Here is a 26,050-nt window from a genome sequence, read left to right on the forward strand (position 1 = left end):
TAGTTTTTCTCCGAATTGGCTACGATAACCAGATCAGGGAAATAAACTGTAACCTAAAAACTGAATATCATTAGTCCTATTTAACTTCCATTACAAGATAAAAAAAAAAAAAAAAAAAAGTCTAACTAACATCTTATTCGGGGAATATCTGAGAAATCATTCCATTCAACCTCTTGCTACAAAGACTGTAGCAATCCGAAGGGATCGCTACAGTGTGGTATTGATATCCAGAATTTCTTAATTCTTCTTAAATATGTTTGTGCAGACGTTACTCTCTCCTCTAGCCACGAAGAAAGAAAAAATTATAATATTCAGTAATTTATAATAATCTACTCATAAGTATCATGTTCTAGACAATATCGTACATTAAATAAACGGTACTTTAACGCAAGACTGAAATATTCACTGAAGTCAGAATAAAACATATAAAAAAGCACAAAAACTGTCAATCAACGGTGAGAGCAACGTTTATTGTGTCTTATTACAAAGCAAGAACTGAAAATCTCAGCGAAAGCAACAATACTTTTAATACAGGTCATGAGTAGCAGCGACATCTTGTGGATATTGTTGCAATTAAGTTTTTGCACTAATACAGACATAAATTCGTAGACGCTTTCAGAAAATAAGTAAATAAATAAACACTCTTAAACCTTTTGAACCAGATGAGCGGAAATAAGCGAAATTTTAAATGTATAATACGGATTTTATATCTGAAATGTGAAACTATTTAAATTTTATTTTGATTTGAAATGAAGAAACAGAAAAAGCAATGCAGACGCATCTAATACAAGTAATTATAGCAGAAACAATTACTTGTGCATGTTAATCGCACATCTATAAAAAAAATCCTTTCTGAGAGAGCATCCAAGATAAACAATGGCTTGGAATTGTGCTTAGTCTTAATATTTTATTTATTTTAAATAATCAGGTACCGCATTTGTGACAAGAGCAGGCTTCGGGCTCTTTTAAATGGATGACCATCGTACCTTGTTGTCCAAATAATCTTTGACCATCTGCTCCGTAACATTCAGTAAGAAGGATTTCTCTTTGTCTCATCCAAGTCTCTCGACAACACTGGCATTCCTGCAAATAATAAAGAAATGTTTGGCAATGAGCATCAAATTCTTGTTTTACATGCTACCATAACGTAACAGAAATAATAATTAAAAAACTGACTTATAAAAATGACGCACAGAACTTAACGCACCTTCAGAAACCCGCTGGGAGTTACAACGCTGGGTTGGACTTGAGATGGACAAGTGCCTTCGCATTTGCTAACTCCAATTGTACCTTCGCATGTTCGGACGACGTTTCCGAGTTCGTCATAGTCTTCTTTTGTGACGTGTATTGTGGATGGGAGAGTCTCGCAAGTGACCCGACCTCCGTTAGTAGACGCCTCCTGCAATTCGGGAAGATTATCCCTGGCAAGTGTTTGACTGACGAAGAGAAACATCACCCAGGATAGCCGTATCCACCATAGTAGGTACCTGCATATAGATTTACCTGCCATCTAGTGGAATTGATAAGAAATTCACATGTTAATGAATTTTATTGCATTTTTTTTCCAGCTTGTGTACTTTTAAGTATTTAAAAGCATTAAATGAAATCATTTACTTATTTGTTACTTTAAAATAAAAAAACAAAATTATTTTTATTGAATGTTATATGCTAATATTTTTATTATATATATTAGACATATTTTCGATATATGCCACAATTACATGAAATTTTCTTTTTTTTATTAATTCCGAGAGTTACAGAAATCCATATAAAACGCGAAGAAATTTTAAAGGAACACAGAGAGGACAGTTTAGCAACAAAAGGAGAAACAACAATATTTGCAATCAGGTAAGATATTGAGTAACGAAAATCAGGTACGTAAAATCCATAGTGAAACAAAGGATATTATTATTTAGTATGACAATTGCCTCGTAAAACATGCCATTGAATGTAATCAGTATTATAATAATGCAACCGAAGTATTATGATAACAGAAGATACAATAGGTAATACTATGTATATTATAAATACAATATACAGTACTAAAATGACTGTTCAAGTGGTAACAAAGAAATAGATAGTTGAGGAAAAGACAGGAATAAACAGAAAATGAAAAGGACTAGAATGAACTGTACAATGTGGGTGACCAAGAGTCACAGCCATGCGGTTATCAGAAAAATAGAAATGTAGTGGGTAGCCACTACATATCAAATCAAGTGACTGAGGGCACGCGTGACATACAGGGTAGGCTTCAGACATAATATATAACAAATATAATAATCTCCTATATTGTACATTTAAAATAAAAAGCTAACATTGTTTAGACCCATGAGGTAGTCCCTCAATCTTTTTCTAAAAGTGTAACCTGATGTTACAGACTTTATTTCATTAGGCCGTTTACTGTAGCTGCTTTTTGATAAAGATTTGTGAAAAATTTCTTTCTTTGATTGGGAACTACCAGCAAGTTCTAACCACAGCGTAAACCATCCTCTACATATACAAAAAAAAATTTGCAGCGTTATTTCTTACGTATAGTGTACAACTAGGGTTTCTATAATGGCAAAATGTCAAGAATAGCAAACAGGTCACTAGTTGAATATGCGAAGAAATCAGTAATGGTTATAGCTGTGATTATTCTAGTTTGTATTCTTATGATATAACATGGAAGACTGTTGAATAAACTGGAGAATATGGGATTGGATAATAAATGACTAGTTTGAATAAAACGATGTCTGACTGACAGATATCAAAAAGTGGTATACGGGGTTGATTGATGTGATGATACGAGATTGATGTGAGTCTGTAAGGTTTAAGGTAACTAGTGGTGTACCACAAGGATCAGTGCTTGGTCCAGTGTCATTCAATCTGTTCAAATCCTTCCCAATAATGATACTGGAAAGGATTTGACAAGCGACATACAGCTATTTGCTGATGATGCAAAGATAGGCAGATGATCATGAATGCTGCTGATATGCAGCACTTGCAAAATGATTTGAATAGGCTGGAATTCTTCGCACGCGAAAATGGATGTAATTTCAGTTTCAGTAAATGTAAAGGTATGCACTTTGGTGTGATTACATATCCAATGCCGTATTATATTGGTAGGATTAGACTAGAAGAGACTGATGAGGCTAGGGATCTTGGAGTGTTCATAGATAGGAAGTTGAAGTTCACGGGCCACATAGCAATAACCGCAAATACAACTCAGAGGATAACTGCAATGCCAAAACGAACTTTCACATGTAAAAATAAGGATGTCATTTTGCCTCTTTACAAGGCCTTGATAAGACCTCACTTGGACTTGTGCGCAGGTCTGGTCTCCGTTGTGATTCTGATATATTGGAGAGAGTACGAAGGAGTGTTAAAAACGATATCAAGATTGTGTAATACAGATTGAAAACTGGCGTACTGAAGACACTAGCAAACAGCAGAAAGAGGGATGATAGGACTGAGACTTACAAACTTCTGAAAGGATAACAGTAGAGTGAATTTTTCATTTTATGGAGGAGGGGGGGGGGGAGAGGATATCCATAACAGTTGAGAATGAATACAGTTAAGAAGAGGTTGAGAGCTAAATTTTTTTATCGCAATTTTATCGGTGATTAGAATGGATTACTTTTGGAGGAAGTGAATGCAGGAAGTGCAAATGAATTGAACTACAGGTAGACATATTCGTATGACAGCTGATGCAAGCGACATATGCACTGACAAGTGCATCCCTTGATGAGTCTGACTTTCTGGAGATCTTTTATCTCGGTAGTGATGTCAGCTAAACTCACTTTAAAGTGAAAAGCTCTTATAAATGTTTATCGCTTCATGTACCTGATTCAAACTCAGGTCTTTCCACTCACTAGCGACAATAAAAACCTCAGTTTCCGGAAGAAACAAAACTTTCGGAAAGAGTTCATCTTTTCTAGCACTAATACGCAATTAACAGATATATTTTATTGTAAATTTATTTAATCATTCGTTTTCAGATGACGTCCATCACCTTCTTTCCTATTTGTTTTAACAATACCATTCATGTCCTCATCGCAATCACGATATCCCCTTGCTTTTCCCATCGTCAGTTAGCTCTCCCTCTTTCTTTGTAAAGTCACCTTTAGCCATATAAAATCTGACAACATTTTGTTGTCTTATTTCTATTTCTTTCGTCCACCAGAAAAGATTTCTCAGAGCAAAATAAAGTTTCGTCCATTTATTTCCATCCGTCTTCATACTAACTATATATGTGTTTTTTTTTTCATACATTATTTAAAAATTTATGTTTTTCAATAATGATGTTGATCTACTAGAAATTTTAATCTATTGATTGTAAACTGATTTACGGAGAGAGGTTATATTTAACCCGTGCTTTAATAGATTCTACATTCTTTAATTTTGAATTATATTTTATTCTCGATTTTTCATAAAAATTGATTTAAACTTTTAGTCAAAAATATCTCTTACTTTAAGAATTAATAAATAATCGGTCTACAATATAAACATAAACAAATCAGAAAGGAAAATCTCAAGAATATAAGAACTATTAAGAATAATAAGTCTCGTGGAAAACATTTTGCTCGTGTAATCGGTTAAATTTTCGTAATCTAATAAAGTTAATTTGCTCAGAAATTACAAAGTCTTCGCAATAGGGCTGGGAAAGACTTAATATTTCATTTTATGACAAGTTTATATAAAACTTCAGTAAGTATAACCACATAGTTCTGTTTTAGTCAATTAAAATGCATAACAATTAGATTATTTCTCATTAGTTAGTATGCATATAATAAATTCATGGAAGTTGTATAGGTTATTTCAATTTGCTGTTTGGAATCTTTGTTTTGCAGCTAAAATAGCTGCAAAACAAAATGATGTGCAAGGTGCATAAGCTCAAAATGGCTCGAGTATGAATGCGATACCAGAAAAGAATTCCACAGCGAAACGCACCTTATGATTACCAGATCTATTGCATATTTATTCCGATATATTCCATGCTCTTTAGTGATTGTTTTCACACCACACAAACAATTATTTGCTTTATTAAAGCATTTAAACCAGGGGTCGGCAACCGGCGGGCCGCATGCGGCCCAAACGTACATTTTTGGTGGCCCATAAAAGGTTGACCATACTTGCATGGCATGTGGCCCGTAAAATTTTATCATCAAGAAAAGACGTTATGGACATTTCAAGAGGAGGTTGTCTACTAGTCAAGTGCTAGATGGTTAAGTAGAGGAGCTGTGATAAAAAAAAAAAAATATTTTTTTTAAATTTACGTGAAGAAATACATATTTTCATGACGGAACACGAAAATACTGTCCCACAACTATCGGATAAAAAAGGGAATTACGTCTGTTGCATTTATGGTAGACATTACAACTACCTTAATGAACTTAATTTGAACCTCTAGGGACAAGCTAAATTACTGTCAGAACTGTTTTCTGACATAAAAGCTTTTGAAGGCAAACTATGTCTGTTGAAGAAATATACGATGGAAGAAAATCTACATGATTATGTAGATTTTCTTCCATCGTCACATCGGCATCTACAGTTGGATGGCAAACCCAAAAGGAAACTTTTGTTGGTATTATTGAAGATTTACAAAACGGAATTTTCAATAAGATTTGTGGATATTGAACCCTTTTAATGTCGACATTGATGACCTACCAAAACGACTACCGATGGAAGTTTTGGAATGCAACACAATGAAATATTAAAGAACGCATTTTCGTTAAGAAAATATCCAAAAATTTTATCGATGCTTACAATAAAATTTGAAGGATTAATCCGTTTCGCAAAGAAGATGATAGTCGCATATGGAAGCACATGCATTTGCAAACAAGCATTTTCTGCCACGAGTTTTAGAAAAAATAAATTTTCTGCTAATTGGCTGATGAATATTTGAATGCTTCGATTCGAATTTGCGCCTCAGGTTATAAAGTGGATCTAGATAATTTGGCTAAGGGAAAACAATCACAAAAGGCACATTAAACAGGGAGACACACATATTGTGATGCATAAACTATCTTACTTTGTTTTTAGGTGATAATAATTTTTCATTGAGTTTCATTTTCATGCTTGCTTCATATCTCGTATTTTAAATATTTCTGTGGCCTTTTAAGATTGATATAATAAAAACTGATAACTCAAATATTTTTTTTCACTCACTATATTCTCTTAATTAAAGGCTTGCGGCCCGCGAGTCTGAAATGGTTGCCGATCCCTGATTTAAATGATCAAATCGATAGATGAGCAGAGATTACAGAGGAATCAAAGTGAGCGAGCAATACTTTCTGAATACAAATTACAGTTAATTGTCATTTCTTATTTGTATAATAAAAAATAAAAGAAAAAATAAGCAATAAATAAAATAAAGCTACAATTAATGCTATTTCTAATTTTAAAACATTTTTGATTTTAGTTTTAAAGAGATTTAAATTTTAGCTTCTTCACTTCCCACACCATTAAAGTTATCTAATAAATTTCCATTAATTTAAAATAACAAAATTAGAATATAGAATATATAGTACTCCTTTTATCTGCGTATTAAAATCATCTAAGCTACCGAATGAAATCCCAAAAGAGCAAATCTGACCTTTTTCGTCCTTGGTACCTCAACAAGCAGCTGTTCCAAGCTTCAGATGTTTCTCAAAATGCACTCGACCACGCTGCTCTCTTCTACACCGAGCAGCATGAATACTGCCTGATAATTGTCGTCTCATAAGAAGCTCTTCTAACCAACAGTTTGTAGAAAGGCGACCACTTTTGCGATGATTTTTTCCATATGTAACCGACAGGTGGCGCTAAGTGTGCGAAACCTTTCAGACGTACAACTTCTTAGTCTTTAAGCTAAGAAAAGCCTTCAAAACGTCAATGTCCAGCGGACAATCACGACAGTTGGTAACTGGAAGCATGCTGTGATCCTTTCAACACGATTGTAACTCCACGGGACAGATCACATGACATTGTAGAGGACTTTTGCCTTTCCGCTGTTACAGAAATCAGAAAGAACTCTATCCTTTCAACCAAGGATTGCGATATCTACGTAACACATTCTCTGACTTTTTCATGCGTGGAGAAAATGGAAAAAGATTAACAATGAAACACACAAACAATTATTATTTTAATACTAAATACAGCGTGGCATCATTTTTCATTTAAGTTAAAGACAGAATCGGTTTCGATTCTCATTAATCAGGATGCCAGGAACCTTTATAAAGGCTTTTCTAACTAAAGGTGAGTTAACGGGCTCATACGGTGGCGAAGTATTTTCCCCTCCTGGAAACTCGGGTTTGTTATCCTACAAAAATGGACAGAAAACCACATTAAATAAAAGAATAAATTGCCCCCCCCCCTTATAGTGGCTTCGGCCGTATATCCAACCAATTCAACTCTAAGGATACAGAAAATTAATGGACATGGTAAGCTTATCCTAACCACAACTTGAAATTCATAAACTTGCTAAGATTGGCTACGACGCTTCTGTTGTTGTCCCCCCCCCCACCCTTATTTTGTCAAAATTGATTTCGGTCATAATGCTAATAATAGGCTACTATGAAAGGTATCTCGTTAATAGGAATTCCATTACCTGTTGTTGTTTTCAAGCGCTGTTTGTGAAGGACAAGTAATCCCATGGAGGAAGATCATGGTGTCCCACAAATAATAAATGATATGCACATTTATTATTTTTAATAAAATTTTATACTTCAACCCTATTTAATTTAACTGAAAATTGGGCCCCATACCTTGAAACACTTCAGTATGGAGGCTCAATCGTTGTAACTAACCATTATTGGACAGTAAGGACAATTTGTACAATTTCAGAGCTCTGTAGTGTTTGCCCTTTTGAAGGATTTCATTTTTATATTTTATTTATTATTTTTTTTCCGTAACTCTTTCAGAAATATCTCGCGTCATTACAATAACACTTTCTTGTCATAAACAAACTGAAAGAGAAGACGGTAGATAATTCTTGTTCGAAACAAAAGAGACACTCATCACAGATGGCGCTGTCAATCAGAACCTCTCAACAATAATTTTGGTGCGTTCAGAATGCATGTCTCGGTGTGATAATGTACATTTTTATACTGCTAAGACCAACGGTAGATAGATACACAGTAGTATTATTGAGATAATTATCTATTTCACTATGAATCGGAGTTGGAACTTTTCTCAGCAAGCGAACAGGACTAATTAATTATTACGATAACGTAATAAACGAATTGTGGCGGCATCTGGTGAGAGAATTGCGCAACTACCTGGCTATGTTTAATTACCTTTCTGCGTTAAATTCGTCATATAAATATATTTATTTTTTCATTTTATTTATTTTTTTTATAGTACAGCAGCTCGGCTGAACATTCTACCGCCATCAGGCATGATGAGAAGTGGTCAACAACCGCTATTATTGGCTGATCAGTTTCTGCTAACCCTCGCTTCGGGTGTTCCAAGCGATCCGCTAATCGACATAAACATTGAAAACCCCCCACCTCAAGAAACAACAACCGCCTGCAGAAGGCTACGAGAAAAGTCTCTTTATTTTCACCATAACTTCAGGGTCGTTAATCGAAGCTTGAAAAATCACGCATGCGCAAATGAATAATCCCAAACTCTATAGTACTGGCTGCACACCAAAGTTTTGTCAGGCCTCCAATTGCACCAATGACACCAGCCGTTTGGACTCTTAGAGGACCTCAGTTGCATAGGTCGGATTTCTAAACAGGTGAGTACAGTAACATTCTTTATTTCTTTGAACTAGATTTTAGAACAGCATTTATAATTTGTCAGCCAGCACATTAGTAAGTCGCATCGACTATATACATTTCTCATCACAACCTTAAATCCTCCCCAAACCATATGCTATATTATAATAAACCCTATAAATAATGCCTTATAGGGTTAACTGTTGAGATCAGAGAGCTACCCTCTTCTCTCTCTCTCTCTCTCTCTGATCTTCACTACTAGTCCTCTTACTACACATCAACTATGCATTAATAATCTCAAAACTAATCACCGAAATATTGCTTGGATTGCAATGAGCCACTTATCCTGAATTGTAACAATGCGAAGTATTTCAAGTATTTCACGAAGGCTTTAGAACTAGTTCGTGGTGTTGCCATAACAACCGAACTTGAAAAGTTTGGTTGAAAAGGGCCTGTTCCTGACAAGTTTAGAAGTGCTATTTATACTTTTGTTTCTTCGATAGATGAAATAGAAATTTACTGTCAATGATTTGATTATCTTAACGAAATTTAACATTTTTTTTAATTAAAAAATTATTATTCGCGTAACTGGTGTATTCTAAATAAATAAGATTCTCAAATACAGTATATAATGTAGGCATTAATATTGGCGAAATAAGTCATTGCTAACGTCTTTACAATGCCTAATCCTTCGCGATACAAACTGACCTGAGATGTCAAACTTGTGCAACAGGACCATAAGAATATCTTATTATTATCTTTATGGGTAAGTTCTAGATACACGCCTAAGTTGTATAACTCTCCAATGTTTTTACTCATATTTTCTAATAGAAGCTCCTATTTGCTATTTTTTTGGGTCTCCTTTAGAATCATTGAATTGCGAAGAATTCTTTAGCCTACTAACAGTGGCGGCTCGTGGCTTCAAATCGTGGGGATACTGCAACTTTCGAAATATACATACACACTGTAAGTACAGTGTATACGTGTTTGGATAAAATATCAAAATTATGGTAAAAATCTAAAAAAAAATTAAACATGAAAAATATTGTTTATTATCGATAAAACTATACAGTTTGGTATAATTTAAGTTGATTATTTTTAATGAACTTAAAAATAAAATCCATTCCTTTAATTGTAATTAAAGGAATGGATTTACAATTTTTGGACGTTACAATTAAATCCTTTAATTGTAATATTGAAATATTTTTATTAAAGAGACGGAGTAAACACGATAAGCACTACGAACACTCTACTACTGGCGTAAACTGCAAATACTGTAAACCAGTGCTTCCCAAACTTATGGATGCCTAAGCCCCCCCTTTGGAAAAATTAAAATATTTCACGGTCCCCATCGAAAAAAAAAATCGTGATATAGACATATATTATTATAATATTTATTGTATTTATATTTAATACAATTTATATTCAAGATTTAGCCTTTTGTAATCTTTTTTACGTTTCTGATCAATACCTTTGAAATGAAACTTATATGAATAAGCCTATATTTACTAATATTCATTAAGCGCCGAAATACGCAGGAAGCAAAATTTGTGAACCCACACCAATGTGTGATTTTTTTCCATTAAAATATAAAAAAGAACAAAAAAGAAATAATAAATAATAAAAATTAAATACGTTTCTTTTAATATTAAAAAAATCTATTTAGTCTTAAAACATTTTAAATTTGTTTTCATTATTTACAGACCCCAAAGGGGGCCGCGGCTCACAGTTTGGGAAGCGCTGCTGTAAACAATAATGGAACTGCGCGACGGACAGTGCCGCATTACGCTAATTGCTCGCATCTCACTATAATGCATATGCTTGCGCGCGTAGCAATATGACACTGTGGAAAACACAGTGCTGCTAGCGTCCTTCACCCTCCTAAGTGCTACAAGATGGATTTTAATTTTTATTTTTTTTTATTTTACAAAATAAGAGAATTGTATAGGATTGTTGACGATAAAATTAAATATTACAAGCAAATATAAATAAATTAATAAATATATTTATATATCGAGAAAAAGTGGGGGTGCTGCAGTTCCGTAGTACCTATGCACGAGCTGCCCCTGCCTACTAATATAAGTTTAATTCCTATAACGAAGCGATTAGAAATTAGAATTGGATAACACAGTTCATATTGTGACAGGATGAGTTCTTCACCTTAGCACACCAAATCAGACTTATTTCTGTCTGTTAAGTGAAACTCGACTTTGCACGCGATATGATTCATTACAAGATTCTTAACCGAATGCTTTCTTTGTTTAGCCGAGTCATGACGCAAGAGACCCCATTACTTCCCTGCCTGGCAACTCTTTCTCCTACAAGCCTCTTCCAAAGGAGAAGTCTGTATGTAATCGTCATCATTACCCTCTACAGTGTCCCAGTTGCTTCTAGAGGAGAAGAATGTCATCTGCGACCAGTAATTCACGTGCTACAACATCCTGGTTGCATTCCAAAGCCGATTCCATCCTTTGCCTGTCAAGGTGTTTGTTCGTCTTATGTTCAGGTAAGACACAGCATTAGAAGTTATGCATGCAAGCTACCAATGCCGCAAAGTCGCCATTTTTTCACGCTAATTTAATTTAGGACTTTGTTTTGAGACCCAGTCTGTAATGAGATCGAGAATTTTATTAGATAATAAACTTAAATGCGATTAAACTTCAGACTTGAGCCCATCGAGTTGCTAATTGAAGTTCTGAGTGTAACATGTTGTATGGTAGTCCGTCGCCAGAAAAGAATCCATCGGATTATAACCACCAGAAATTGATTCCCGCAGACAGGAAAAGTAACGAGGATAATACGAGACGAAACAGTACCTCTGACCTCTCAGGATCACATAACTTGGCCACCGAAACCTAACTAATACTACGATAGGGTCCTTGCAAAGTCTATGAAGGAGATATTCTCTAGATATGTCTTGAAAGTCAAGAAACCCGAATTTCCTCGGAGAAAAGGAAAGAAACCACCTCCGTCCGAGACGGGTTAACTCTCCTTCAGTTGAACAGCCCTTATAAAGGTTCTTTGCATCCTATATGAGAACATACTTAGCCTATTTTCACCCCCTAAAAATGGCGCCATTACAGACTGAGCTATGGAGGCTCAGTAGTTCTGCTTGAAGAAGTAAAATTAACAATTAAAAAGCCCCTAACTGAACGAAAGTATTTGCATTAAGATAGATCTAGTATCCTATAAGAAAGTGTGTCTTTTTAATTAAGTCTGCTCAAACCAGCATAGGAAACCTGTCTTATGTATAATACAGATACAAGATATTAGAAAACTGGGAATTCTATACACCAAACTTGACATGATTGTTTGCTAATGGATAATCGGCGATTTGTTCGCCTGCAAGTTCCCTTAAGGTCTAACGGAGAGATGTGATTAGCAGCCCTGCTAAAGATGAAACCGACTCTAACAGTCGGTAGTTTAAGGCTGTCTAGTGATATCGTGAGTTCAATGGCATTTAAGGATTTCCATTGCTGTAGCAGGCATTTAGAAGTCTCTAAATTGCATGTGTGTGTGTGTGTGTGTGTTCTTGTTCTTAATCATAAGGATAAACCCTTTCGAGATGCTTTTAATATTCCATCTTCCATCCAGCTCTCTGTGTCAACACCCCTTCGAAGTCAATCAGTTATGACTTTTGTCCATTATCACACACACTGTAACACAGGTACAGGAAAACCTCGCTTAACGCGAATTCGATATGCGCGATTGACTGAAATGATACTATTTCCGGCTTTAAGCGAGTGATTAATCAGTTAAAGCGATATTTTTAGGTTATGCGAAATTTTTTGTCGCCAATTTGCAGCGAGTGGAAAAGCTGGAAGTCATTAAGAGACATGAAAGTAACGCTAGTAATACAATCATTGTGCGAGACCTGGGATATAGAGAATCCAGTTCGGACTATATTAAATAAAAGCAAAGAACAAGAAAAATTTGCTACTGCTTCTTTAAGCATGCGGGTCACCAGAAATAGAAGGCATTTAATAATCGAGGTGGAGCGTCTTCTATCACTCTGAATTGATGATTGTAACCAAAAAAAGGATACCTCATAGGAACATCAGGCAAAAGCTCTCAATATTTTACCTCATTGAAAGAAACCAAATTTCAGGAGGAATGTGAAAGCTTTACTGCGAGTTTAGGATGGTTTGACCGTTTTAAAAATCGAACTGGACTTCATAACGTAAGAATAACTGGGGAATCTGCTAATGCCCAAAGATTCTGCAGCCAAGTTTCCCGAAGAATTGCAAACGATAATTCAGGAGGGGGATTATGGCAATCGTCAAATATTCAACGTCGACGAAATTGGTCTCTTTTGGAAGCGTATGCCAACAAAACGTTCCTAGCTAAAACTGAAGCATCTCAACCAGGATGCAAAGTGACTCAAGATCGTCTCAAGCTTTTATTAGGAGGCAATGCAGAAGGCGAATTGAAACTCAAGCTTATGTTAGTTTATCGTGCGCAAAATCCAAGATCTAACATTATTGAAGAAATCAGCACAACTGGAAAAGAATTGGATAACGAATATGTGAGAAACTTGCTCGATTCCCATTGAGAACAGTTAAGCGAGAATGATCTCCTTCAACTAGAAGAACAGCGCGCATATGAAGAAGATGATAAGGGGTGCGAACAAGAAGAGAATGTCACGACTAAGAAGCTAACTGCAAAAGAACTTGAGCTAGTTTTCAATCACATTGAGTATGCTAAGGAAATTTTGTTTGATGCTGATCCTGATATGGAACGAAGCTTGGAAGTCCGCCAAAATCTTGATAAAGCGATCGCCAGCTATTGCAAATTGCATGACAAGATGAAAAAGTCGAGCACGGTTCAAACATCTTTACTTAATTTTTTTCTAAAAAAGTAGCTCAATCAAATGTTTAGACATTAAATAAAAATTTAAGCAATTGATGTTTATTAACTTTGATGATTTTATGCTCTAATACTGCTTTTACTGTAATTTTTGTTTTTCAAATTTTCGCTAACTGATGGATGAATTGTAATTATTCCTCTTGTTTATTGTATTCGCTTAACGCGCATGAATTGATGGATTAATTAATCGCGTTAAGCGAGGTTTTCCTGAACTGTCTCTTGGAAGCAACCAATACTTATTTATAGCCGTTTCTGACACGCCAGTCGTGTGTCAGATTCCATTTAGCATACGAATATCTCTCTAATATTGCTGCCATTGAGTGGATACACAACCACAGTTTGCCATTCTACGTTGGTTATGTGAAAAGCGTTTTCTGATTATCAGAATTCAATTCAAAATTATTATATTATGCTTATTACAAAATGGTTCTCTAAAATTAAACCACATGCAAAGCTTGACGAGAAAAAGATAAAATAACATTTCATCTTTTTCTAGATTACGCGCATATTCCAAAAGAATTACGTCATTGGTTTGAGGACGTCTTCCTGTTTTTACGTCATTCTAAACAAATTTGTTTTTTTTTTCTTTCTTTTTTGTGGAGCTGTCGTGTACAGTTCGCGTGAAAACCAAATAGTCCTAAACCGTCACACTAATTTTGTGTGTGTGTGTGGGGGGGGGGGATATGTTACATGGGGAGGTATGTATTGTCGGGGTCTCCTTACTCTGGAATTATGGTCGAGTAAAAGTTGTTTATATGATTTATATTGTTCCGTGGCCAAAAATCATCCCTGCACTTGTTTTTTTTTTTGTTGAAGAACTAAATTAGTTCTGTCAGAATCTTAGAAGATTCTGACAGAACTTAATTTCACACTTAAAAGAAACAATCCTATAATTCTAATGACAATTCTTTGGAAGCATGCCCAAACCACTGATGCCGGAACCATCGTTATCTGAGGTCTCCTGACACCAATCATTCTCAATTGATGTAGATTGCCTGCAACGTTTGTGTGCTTAATTACAAATTTTTCTTGTATTTGTTAGTTGTCTACTCCTTAGCAACAAAAACGCTTTCACAGCAAGTATGTGTGCGCGCGCGCTTACTGCGAGGCCTGTAAACCAAAACGTAAATAAAATTTTGACAATTATCACCCATATGCTAACTTAAATACATCTGCGGATATAGTGTAAATGCTTCCATTCTTTTTTTTGGGGGGGGGGGGGATTAGATTTAGAGTATTATTCACTGTCATTTTGTACCATAATTTTGTATTTTTTACCTTAAATTATTTTATAAAAGTTTGACACTAAAAACAATCCAGTTTAAAATAAAATTGAGATGACTTCACCAAAATGGCGACCAACTTTAAAACACTAAAATTCATTATATTGGGCCCGAATATTTTACGTGTATACAATGAATACCTACAACTATTATGCTACTTAACAGTCAGAACAAAGAAAACATATCCAAGCACATATTTGGTGCTTAGACATTTTTAAAGGCACTTCATAATTATCTTCGTAAGACTATAAAAGTGATGAATAACCAGGAAAATATAAATTAAATTTTGCTTTATTCATTGTAATCTGTGAAACAATAAAAACGACACAAGGAAGCTAAACGTTTGAGGGGGGGGGGAATATAATTAAAATCAGAGACAACTAACCACCCTTCTCTTCGAAAAGTGGTTGTGTATTTTAGACTGGAACGATATTAATAATAAAGGGTATACTTAGGACATTTCTTATTTAGAAGTTCCCAAAATAGTCAAAAGATGGAGCCATCATATACATTTCGCATATTTTGTGCACTTGTACACAAGCTGTACGTGTGTGTGAAAATCGCTCTCTGTTACAAAGAGTCATATCAAGACAAAGAAAATTGTACTGTGTAATCAATAAGGGAAATTCTTTACGACTGCAGGCGTTATTGGCATTTGCCACAGACGAAGCCGACTTCTGACCTATTTGTTACACTAGACAACATAATTTTCTCCTTCAGGCAAGCGTAAACTAAGTCGAGTATTCAGAAATAGATTATTGTCTCGAGAATTCAAGGAAAGGATAATAATTTTTCAAGTAATTTGTAAATAAAAAGCTCCGCACGCTCTTGTTTACGGAAGAAAAATTTCGTTCTACATTTTTAATCTTAATGTGCTTTCCTATTTTCCGGGTAGGTGGCGACACTGTTCGTGAATGGTCACACCAAGTGACATCGGCAGAAGCCTCCTTTATAAGGAGGTTGATGCAGGACTTTCTGTCTCCATTGTTCCACTAAAGCCATTGTGGTCAGGCATTGTTCCAACTTAAATGCTTTGAACTACTGAAACCGAATTTCGACACACTGAATAAAGTGTTGTTTGAAAAACAGGTGCAGGTTGCCTGCGAGTAAACCAACTGTTTTTAGGTACAGAAAATATTGAGTTTTTCAAACCACAGTATTCAAAGTTTAATCGATAATTGTGTAGCTACTCATTTGTGTATGCGCATGCGTGCTTTCTAATTGGTAGATGTCAACATAGCATCAGTGCAACATGTGTTTTATATAGTTTTATAATATGCATTGAGAAGTAATGGGAAGTATTACTTCTCGGTATAACTGATTGGTTATTCAAATTTAAATATGGAGTGATCTGTTGCCGACTTATTTTTCCCACAATCGCGAAACTGCGTTTCTAATTCTTTAACACTGAAACCATAAGCTCAAATTTATTTTTATGGGCAGCTAAATCAACCAGAGAAGTGACAATGGAAATTAGCTTTCCCACTATGACAATGCTCCTGCACATTCTGCACTGTTTACGCAGGAATTTTCAGAACGGCACGAAGAGTATTAAAAGTTAAGTTTTCGCTTAAGATTTAAGGATGCTATCACTGTTCAAAGAAAACAATACTGCCTTCACTGACCAACTTTAAAACACTAAAATTCATTATATTGGGCCTGAATATTTTACGTGTATGTGTGCGTGTGTACAATGAATACCTACAACTATTATGCTACTTAACAGATTTCTTATCTGGTTCTAATTTCAGGTTTCAGCATCAAAATTTTGGCAAGTGGAACGATCCTGCATGTGCTGTCAGGAGATGGGAGAACGTGAAGCCAGCATAGGAATCTTCTGCCCAAAAGCTCTTCCACGCTTTCGTAAAATCATCACCAGGGCTCCTGTGGAATGTATGTGTCGTCCGTGTACCGCCGTAGACGAAAGAGCTATTCAGCCACAAGAAATCGCCCTTATTATTGCGAAGAACAACAACAGGAAGTTCCCTGTACTGTGAAGAGTTAGAGAAGTCAAGACAGCCGTTTGTTTTTCTTTTTGTACACAGAATTCTTTCAAGGACATTGCGTGCTTCCTGTAGTCACTTGTGATAGGAATTTCGCAAGTTCTGAATGTTTACTTGTAAAAGGTTAGCCTGTTCGTCCCAAGTCATGTGAGGCCAGTACGTCCTTCATGGATAGCCCCTCCTCCAACTCCCATTTTCTGTAAGACCGTTTGCTAAGAGAATCGATTTGAATTTTGCCAATTTCAACATCGATATCAAAAGAAAGGCGAGGAAACGTTTGAAGCATCAGCTGTTTAAGTTTCTTTCGCAGCTGATGCTGCAAAGGAACAAAATGCCGGAAAACCTGCAATTCGTATTAAAATGTCACCACATCTTGAATAACTCATCATGCTTAGTACAGATGTTAATGGCTTAATTTTGATGTGTTCTGTATGATTCTTTATAACTGTAGCCTGAAACGACCACGCTGCCTGGTCCTGAACATCACAAATAAATGGCTCATGTCTTTAATGTCATATTTCTAATAACTGTATGAGATTTCTCACAGAACAATTTATACACCAACAGGAAATGTTTAACAATCCTAATATCACAATGTAATACATCAGATTTAAATAAACACTCTCTAGTCTAGCCATAAAGACTGTTACAACTTGAACAGCACATAAACTTTTAATCTGCCAGTAAATCATTTACCGTTTTCAGCACATGCACACCACATGTATAAGGGCGATATAGCGGCACTCAATGTTCGAAATGTCCCCTTTTTGCCCTTGTGCATGCTCACAGTCTTGTGAGGCCACATACTGATGGGGGCACGCCAAGGGCATTTGACGCTCGGGTGCAAACTTTTATCGGCCACCCCTAATACTGCATTGCATAATCCAAATTAGATATTAGCTACATAAAATGCCGCCCTATGAATGTTGCCGCCCGGCTGCGGTGTACCCTCGGGTTGGCGCGGCCCTGGCGGCACGCAAAAAATCTAACGGAAATGCTGCCACTGCTGACTCCAAATCCACCTTCAGGCTGGCGATGCTGGGGTGTCGTTTCTTGCAGGCTACTCTCTCAACCTCCGACTACAAGTTGAAATCCAAAGGATTCAGATCGGGACTGCCAGACTAGTTGGTGATGTGCGGTCGTCCACATCGCCTCCAACCACTGTTGTATGGTCCACTGCCTACCGTGAAAAAAGGTGCTGTTTAGGAACCGTATCACAGGGTCCTGCTTAGTGTCCTGATACACTTTGGCGGAGGTTTTGATCCCTTTCTCGCAGAAATGCAACTTGAATACCTCCTGATACGTCATCCCACCTCTGAATCCTGGGTGCTATGCGATCCTCTGATCGCATATATCCGATCGTTTGGGAGGTTAAAAGACTCTTCAATGGTGAAACATCTTCTCATCTGTGAAGAGGATATCTCCGTGTCTGTTGTTCACGTACCGCCAGAGAAGTGCCTTCGATTTTATCACCTCTGCCACATAAGTTGTTGTAGTGCTAGGAAGTGTCTAGCAGAATGATGATGATAGGCTCTCGCCCCCCAGAACATCACTTAGTACACGTGACATCGTTCTCTTCAACAACACATTAATCTCGCAGGATATTGCTTTCTGCGGGATTACGGCGCAGGCATGCCTCCCCCCCCCCCCCTCACAAGCTGTCGCCTCCTAAGGCAGAGTGGTCGACCTGTTCATTGGCGGTCAGATACGTCTTCTGTATCGTTATAAGAGTTAGTAGTCCGAAACACAACCATTCTACTGATCCCGAATGTTTTTAGCATGTTGAAACTAACAGGTGGCTGCATTTCAGTCATGGGAAGTGCTACTGCTGGGACGTGAGGAAGTTGTAACGGTATTTATGGCGAGACTGTGAATATGACAATGCAATCCTACTGATGCACAGTTAGAAGGGTTAATTCTCTTCAATTAACCTTCTTAACGTTCAACCTTCTTCAATAATTCTTGAAGAAGTCCGAAGTTCTAAAGAAGAAGAAAGTAATAGTAAAGTATATATAATGCTATATATAAGATAATGCTATGATAAAGACTAATAAAGTACTCAAAAGGAAATTCCATGTAGTTTTTAGAGTTAGTAGTATCTATCCAGTTCTGAAACGTTACTGGAGGGTTGTTTTCGTTTTAACATTCAGTCGAAGCAGCTATGATTATGACAAGTGTACGTGTACTCTTCTGTTAATTACGGGTATTCTACAACCGGTTTATCCGATTCACGAGAAAAAAATTCCAAACTCCGTACGAGAAATGCTAACTACTCAGGAAGAAATTATTAGCTTTGGCCACTGCTAATTCAAATGCGATAATAGTGCGATGGAAACAACAAAATTATATTAAACAGCCAACCACAGAATGTTAGTGGACCACTCCACCAATACGTATTGATCGATATTTGTTTTTAATTATTGTTGTAAAGAACTTGTGACATTTTTAATGTACGCATTTTCAAGGGATTATACTTAAATAATAAGAGGATGGATAGAGACTTCATTTTTAGGGAGGAGGCGGAGGATTAATATGTGATTACGTTGTGCTGTTATGAGATTTGTTTAATCCATATAATTCACTTTAAATTTTTGCCCACTAGCGTTTATTTTAATTTGTATTATAATCAAAAATATATAAAATTTAATATATTTATTATATTATATAAAAAAAATTTTTCCCCGATTTCTTGTGGTCAATCTTTCACGCCTCCCCCCCCCCCCCCATGTTACTCTCAAAACTAAGCCACCTAAAGTTGCTCTGGATACAGCAAAACCAAACATTAGGATTTGGTTATTTAATGAATGAAAGAATGTTCTCGCTTGTCCACCTCCCCTCCAAACCAAAAGAAAGAGATGAAAAGGCTTCGTAAAAAGCGACTTCATCTTCAGCAAACTTTTCTCAGAAATTGTTATATAAAAACATTATTTTTTATTAATATTTACATGCAGTGGGCTAATACTGTTGCATGCTATTGACTCAAACGGTAACATACACACATTCCACTGGAAGAATGAAACTTGTTCAAATACGAAGTTGGCAATTTATAAAACGTAGACAAGAATATACAACAAATCTATAAGACATAAAGCATATTTACCACTTTGATCTTTAGGCGTTTTTATTTCATAACAAACTGATTCTTCAAATAAATATAAGTTGCAAAAGCACAACTTAATCATATCATTTATTATTATTATTATTATTAAATGGGCAACTCTGCGAGACTCTCAAACTCAATGTGGGATGCCTGTTAAACATTATTCGTAAATACCACAAACAAGCAGCCTTCCAATTGATCATCATTTCTCAAGCAAAAAAAAAAAAAAAAAAAATTCTAATCCATGCTCTGGATAGCTACGAATGTAGCTATCCAGAGCATGGATTAGAATTTTTTTTCCTGGATTAGAATAATCCAGAAGCCTGGATTGCTATGGACTAATCCAGAGGATAGATTAGACTTCTTCCAGACAAGTCGCGTACCGAAAAAGTTTCTTTCTTCCAAGCCTATAAAATCTTTAAACTTATGTTCTCTATTACATTCCTTATTCTCATATATTAACCAATTTCTGTGACCTGCACAGAAATGTTAACCTATCCTGCAAGATCCCTACATCATTTTTATTAACTGCTGCTCTATATAGTTTTAAACCACTAGCAAACAATTGAATATTGCTACTCAGACCCTTTCCTATATCATAAATTCACTGGTTAAATAGCAGTAGCCAGAGTACAGAGCCCTAGGCTAGTAACAAGCCTTCTTCCGCTTAACTGTTCTCCTCCATAAACTGCTCTGATATCATTCATAAACCACCCTCTTACCCATCACCAGCTTCGTAACTAAATTCGTTTGTTCCGATTTACGTAACAAAGTTCCAAGCGACATCCTGTCAAATGCTTTTGCAAAGTTCAGCGATATCATCGTGTAGCCATTTCTCCTTTCCCCATTCAACTAAGCTGTTATTTAAAAAAAAAAAAAAAAAAAAAAAACAAGCGAGTAAATTAGTGAGGCGTGACTTACCCTTCACAAAACCATGCGTACCATTCCTGATTTTTGTCCTCAACCAATTAATCCAACTTGACCTACGCTATTGAGATGTTGATCGGTTTAAGAATTTTGCTATCTTCGATACTTCTTTCTTTATGCACGGAACTATTTTCCTCTCTTTCCACTCCCTTGGAATCCTTCTCAAATAATCTGGTCAAAGGACTGTCAATTTCCTTGCACATTTACGTTACATGCAAGCTGTATTCGCATTCAAGTTCTGCAATGTCCTACACATCTCTACTTCGTGTTTTTCCATCAGTCCTCGTAACATTTGATACTACATCTCCTTATGGATGATATATCCTTGCAAAGTAGTCATCACCCAGCAGTTCAACTACACTGCTTGGAAAGAAGTCAACGGACACCATAGTGTGAGGAACAAAGAGCCAAGGCGCCCACCTTAATAAGACGTAGGATCTCCTTTCGCTCAAATGATTGCAGCAGCCTTACGAGACATACTTTCCACAAGCTACGATGGTGATCAATGGGAATCTTGAACCATTCTTCCTGTAGGCATGCAATCAGGGCCTGGACTGTTGTGGGGCGGACGTTCCTTGACCTAACCCAACGTTCCAGTTCCTCCCACAGATACTCAAAAGGGTTGAGATCAGGGCTCTTAGAGGCCAATCAAGTGTGGCGACGTTCATGTCCACAAACCACTCAGTTACAGTAGCAGCCTTTTGACACGGCGCATTGTATTGCTGAAAGAAACAGTGGTCAGTTCCGTAAAAACACCACTCTCGAAGTTCAGTGTTCGTGGCACCACAAACAGAAGTCCGAGGCCAAACTAAGAAACACAGGAGCATATCATCACATTGCTACCTCCGAATTTTACAGTTGGGGTTACGTACTCCGCTAGGAGGTGTTCACAGGGCATCCGACACACCCACACTCATCCATCTGCTCGGTAGAGGGTATAGCGTGATTCGTTGCTCCATAACAGCTTTCCAAGCTCACACGTCTCATTGTACACGCTTTCTGAACTACTGAAGATGACGTTGTATGTTGCTGTATGTTGGTTCTGGTAATGTGGGACTTGCATATTGCGAGCCTACCATGGAGACCCATGTTGCAAACTTCGGTTCTAAATGTTTATGTGCAGATTCTTGTTCCAGTAGATGCCTGGAACTCCATATTCAACGTGTTGGCCAAGGAATTGCGGTTTTTACATATTATCCTTCATAGCATCCTACGGTTATTTCGGTGAGTCGTCTAGTCTACTGAGGGTAGCACTTGCGATCGACTCCCTGCGCTTCCATTTCAATATGGTATCACTGACTGACCTGAGACGATCCAATTTGTTAACAATTTTGCTGAACAGATAGTCCTGCAGCATCGCATCCTATCACAACGCCTCTTTCAAACTCTATCCTTCTCGCAGCAATTTCACCGGACACAGTTGCACTGACTTGGGAGCATCACATTCCTGCAATTTACAATCACGTAATTCCTATGGCACGATGCATTTTGCCCATGGGGTGTCCTTTGACTTTTCTCTAAGCAGTATATATATATCATCTTCTGTCAGCTAAATCGCGCTAATATCAATAACTCTGGCCAAGAACTGATGTCAAAAATTCTTCCCTCTTGTTCGGAATGCTTCTAGCATTAGTGTACCAAACGCATAGTAGCCTCTTCGGCTCAAAACTAACCTCACACTTCGCAGTGACCATCCCGTTCCGAACTATTACCCGAAGAATAAAATTCAAGATATTTGGTTCATTCTCATACTCGCAAGCCTTGCGTGCATCCTCCCTAACAGTTTCCCCTGATGTTGTACTTCCAATCTCAATCTGGTCAGCAGCACTTTTTTCAGACTCCTAATATCAAATCCATTCCAATGCAACCCATCAGTTCAGTGTACCAAAGGACACACAACACGCTCCAAACATTCACAAAGTGCATTCGGTGCTTTCTATGGAAAACTCATTTGAAATCATATCCCTTCGCAACTCGCTTCATCATAGACAACGCTCTTACTATCTTTCTCTCACACCATGGTTGTCCGTTTTCAAATGTTTGTACCTGCCAAAACGATCAAGTCTTCCTCAAACATAATAACCTCTTAACATCATTTACCTTCGCATGATTTCGTCACGATCACATCAAGCACCCTCCCTCCCATCATGAAATTTCCGTACAATTCTCACCTTATTCTCTCTTTCTTTCTTTTCTCAGCAGAACCGCTTTCCAGACGTTTTTGCAGTCTCTGAAGCTCACGCTTCGTTCTGTGATGGACCTCCACCTAAATGAGCTCTCTCTCTCTCTCTCTCTCATTATGAAATCTTCCTTCTCTACTTCCATGTTTTCGTTCACTCCTACACTAGCATCTTTCACTCTCTCTCACATTGCTCTTACGTCTTCATGTTCTTACGTTCTTCCATTCATCCCTCTTTCCCTTACACTTTCATTCTCTCGGCTACTAATCCAGTATCCTCTCTCTTTTTCTCTCGTAATTTCCATCTTAATGTAAACGATCAGGAAAAGCTTTAAATAAGACCGGAACTGTGGGTTCGATGTCCTGTATTATATATACTTTGAACAAGGTAACTGTGGGTAAATGGGGTAGTAGCAGAGGACGGGGAATTAATCCCTGATGTCTCCACATGACTGATTTTATGAGATGAAAATGGGTGCCAACTAATCCAACAGGCAGCTTATTTCGAATTAGAATTAACTTAGTACCATGGTACAGATTATCGGAACACAGAGATTCACTATCTGTTGTCGTCGTCTATGCCAGTATATCTTCGCAAGGTGATCTACAACTATTACAGAGCTCTGCACAGACGAAATCGGTATCTCAGTAGACACTTGAAGGGAAACCTACAATTAGCGCAGCGTTTCCCAAACTTTTACTACGACGGAACACTTCACAAATCCCGAAATTTTCACGGAACACTTTGGTTGTTATGTAATGTATTAATTAATAATTAATTGTTAATTTAGCTGATTTTTATTAATAATTAATTAGGGATGATTTTCATTGACATATCCCATTCTGATCACCAAAAATTTATGATATTATTATAAATACTTACGAGTGAATGCAGACTTTTTCTCCTGTGGTAGTTTTCCCCTCCCTTTGTACATCCTGGAGATCGCTTTGTAGGCTGGAGGTGGATGCCTCACTATCTGTTCCGTCACAAACATCTTCAGTAAGAGATTTCTTAACACCAAAATTAAACAAAGCCCCTTGTCTCTTATTCATATTAAAATTTAAATCTGCAGGCCTATTATTTTTAAAAAATCACGGCACTACAGTTTAGAAACGTTCACCCTACAATACGAACTTGCGAAGAAAGTATTCAGTGTTAATAGATTGGAGAACCGGATACAAGACTACCTTGATCTTCAATTTTAGTGGAAAAATTTTCTTTATATTTCCTTGCTGATTGGTCACTGACATTTGCAACACAGATGTTATTTCGTTCACTTTTGAGAACAGAGGATACGCCGCCCATTGTTGTAATCGGCTTGCAGGCAATTTTTATGATCGGTCATAAACAGCGGGATTCTCTTTCCCGATTGTTGAAACATTTCGATGTGTGAAAATTAACGTAATAATTCATGAATACTTCCACGTTTAAAAATACACGCTTGGTCACTAACATTTGCTACGCAGATGTTATTAGGCATTCTGGGTCTGAGCTTTTCGACATATTCACGAATATCATTCTCCTCAGAATATTTCCACTATAAAATATTTATTCAAGAAAAATGCTTAGAAAACTAAAATGACAAATTCCAGAACTTCTCGCGGAACACTGGTGTTGTTTGGGAAACATTGAATTAGCAGATAGTTAGTTTCTGATTAGCGTGGTATTCTTTCACTTGCAATACACTCTAATATACATTTTCACCTAAATAATACCTTACAACACCTCCACTATATAAAATCTATTATAAATAATGTATGAATCTTGAAATATTATTTTGTATTTTTGTTAGAATACCAAAACTCCAAGGAATAATAAAATTATTCAAAGAAAATAAACACACCTCTTTATATCCTTTAACATACTGGTATAACAATCGACCGTGAGATGCGGTGATTGATTCACTCAATCCAATACCCTTGGAGAATAATGGATGGCAATGCTGTAGCCAATGAAGTTCTGACTGAGGCTTGGCTATTGCTGTTACCCTCCTGCCATGATCAGAGCTTTAATTGCTCAATAACACCTTATCCCTACACTGTCCTCTACAGATAACGGGGAAGATGAAAAGCATTTTTGCTTCGCCCCTTTAAGCCAGTCCTTTTAAGGACTTTAAGGAATTTGGATCTGACTAAAAAGTCCTTTTTAGGACTTCCAGGGTAACAAATGGCAATGCTGTAGCCAATGAAGTTTTAACTGAGGCTCGGCTATTGCCGTTACCCAGCCATGACTAGAGCTTTTTAGCTCAATAACACTCCATCCACACAGATTTACTTCATTCAGATGACGGGATAAAGAGTCAAGGACTCAGTCCATCGCCCAGTTCTTATAAGAACTATAAGAATTTGGATCTGAGATATAGAAAAGTCCTTTTTAGGACTTCCAGGGTAACAATTAGCAATGCTGAACCAAGGAAGTAAACTGAGGTTCGGCTGTTGCTGTTATCCTGGGTGTGAGTTTTTGAGTTTGCTCCCTTAGGGTTTTTGCCTTAAGGGAGCACCTTGAGTCTCCGGGGAAAGTGTTCTCCGGCAGGGCCCGCTGAGGGGTTCTTGTCGGTGAATTATTTTCCTCGGAATTTGAGCGGTTCTGCTCAGGAGTCGGGGAGCCCGTTGGGGTGCTTGAACGGGGCGGCCGACACTGAGTGGAACCAACGCTGAGCGGTTCTGCTTAAACGGGGAGCCCGTCGGGGTGCTTGGACGGGGCGGCCGTCAATGAGTGGAACCAACGCTGAGACATGGACGGTCTTTCGCCCACTATGGAGTGGCCTAGAGATCGTCCGATTTTTTTGAGATTTTACCCTTTACTTACTAATCAGGGTAACAATTAGCAATGCTGAACCGAGGAAGTAAACTGAGGTTCGGCTGTTGCTGTTATCCTGGGTGTGAGTTTTTGAGTTCGCTCCCTTAGGGTTTTTGCCTTAAGGGAGCACCTTGAGTCTCCGGGGGAGGTGTTCTCCGGCACGGCCTGCTGAGGGGTTCTTGTCGGTGAATTATTTTCCTCGGAATTTGAG

General features: G+C 37.2%; 2 protein-coding genes across 7 annotated transcripts in view; one reads left to right on the forward strand and one right to left on the reverse strand.

The window, feature by feature from the left end:
* Positions 1-17,357, forward strand: part of LOC150100448 (bursicon-like) — a 57,183-nt gene extending 39,826 nt beyond the window's left edge. For 2 of the 6 annotated variants that reach the window (XM_090402702.1, XM_090402698.1), the window contains exons 2-5: positions 1,761-1,848; positions 8,320-8,701; positions 10,947-11,187; positions 16,582-17,357. In XM_090402702.1, coding sequence (XP_090258828.1) covers positions 10,954-11,187; positions 16,582-16,827 — 480 coding nt within the window. In that variant the 5' untranslated portion in view covers positions 1,761-1,848; positions 8,320-8,701; positions 10,947-10,953 and the 3' untranslated portion in view covers positions 16,828-17,357. Of the gene's footprint in view, positions 1-1,752; positions 1,849-6,166; positions 6,255-8,319; positions 8,702-10,946; positions 11,188-16,581 lie in introns of all 6 variants that reach the window. The other 4 variants (XM_090402701.1, XM_090402699.1, XM_090402703.1 and 1 more) reach the window with 4 other exon arrangements.
* On the reverse strand, positions 925-1,453 carry LOC150100449 (partner of bursicon-like). The gene is made up of 2 exons (XM_090402655.1): positions 1,208-1,453; positions 925-1,083 (listed from the first exon to the last, which is right to left on the reverse strand). Exons 1-2 carry the CDS (start codon positions 1,451-1,453, stop codon positions 925-927), a joined length of 405 nt encoding a protein of 134 aa, XP_090258781.1.
* Positions 17,358-26,050: the final 8,693 nt, after the last annotated feature.

This window comes from Typopeltis vanoorti, chromosome 13, assembly GCF_054136105.1.
Source record: "Typopeltis vanoorti isolate ZY-2024b chromosome 13, IOZ_Tvanoo_1.0, whole genome shotgun sequence".
In the NCBI taxonomy this organism is placed as follows: domain Eukaryota; kingdom Metazoa; phylum Arthropoda; class Arachnida; order Uropygi; family Thelyphonidae; genus Typopeltis; species Typopeltis vanoorti.

Excerpts from the sequence above, each read along its gene's own strand:
- LOC150100449 (XM_090402655.1), bottom strand. The coding sequence starts at position 1,453 with ATGTTTCTCTTCGTCAGTCAAACACTTGCCAGGGATAATCTTCCCGAA. Across the intron at positions 1,084-1,207 it reads CTCCCAGCGGGTTTCTGAAG|GAATGCCAGTGTTGTCGAGA; the intron begins GTGCGTTAAGTT and ends TATTATTTGCAG.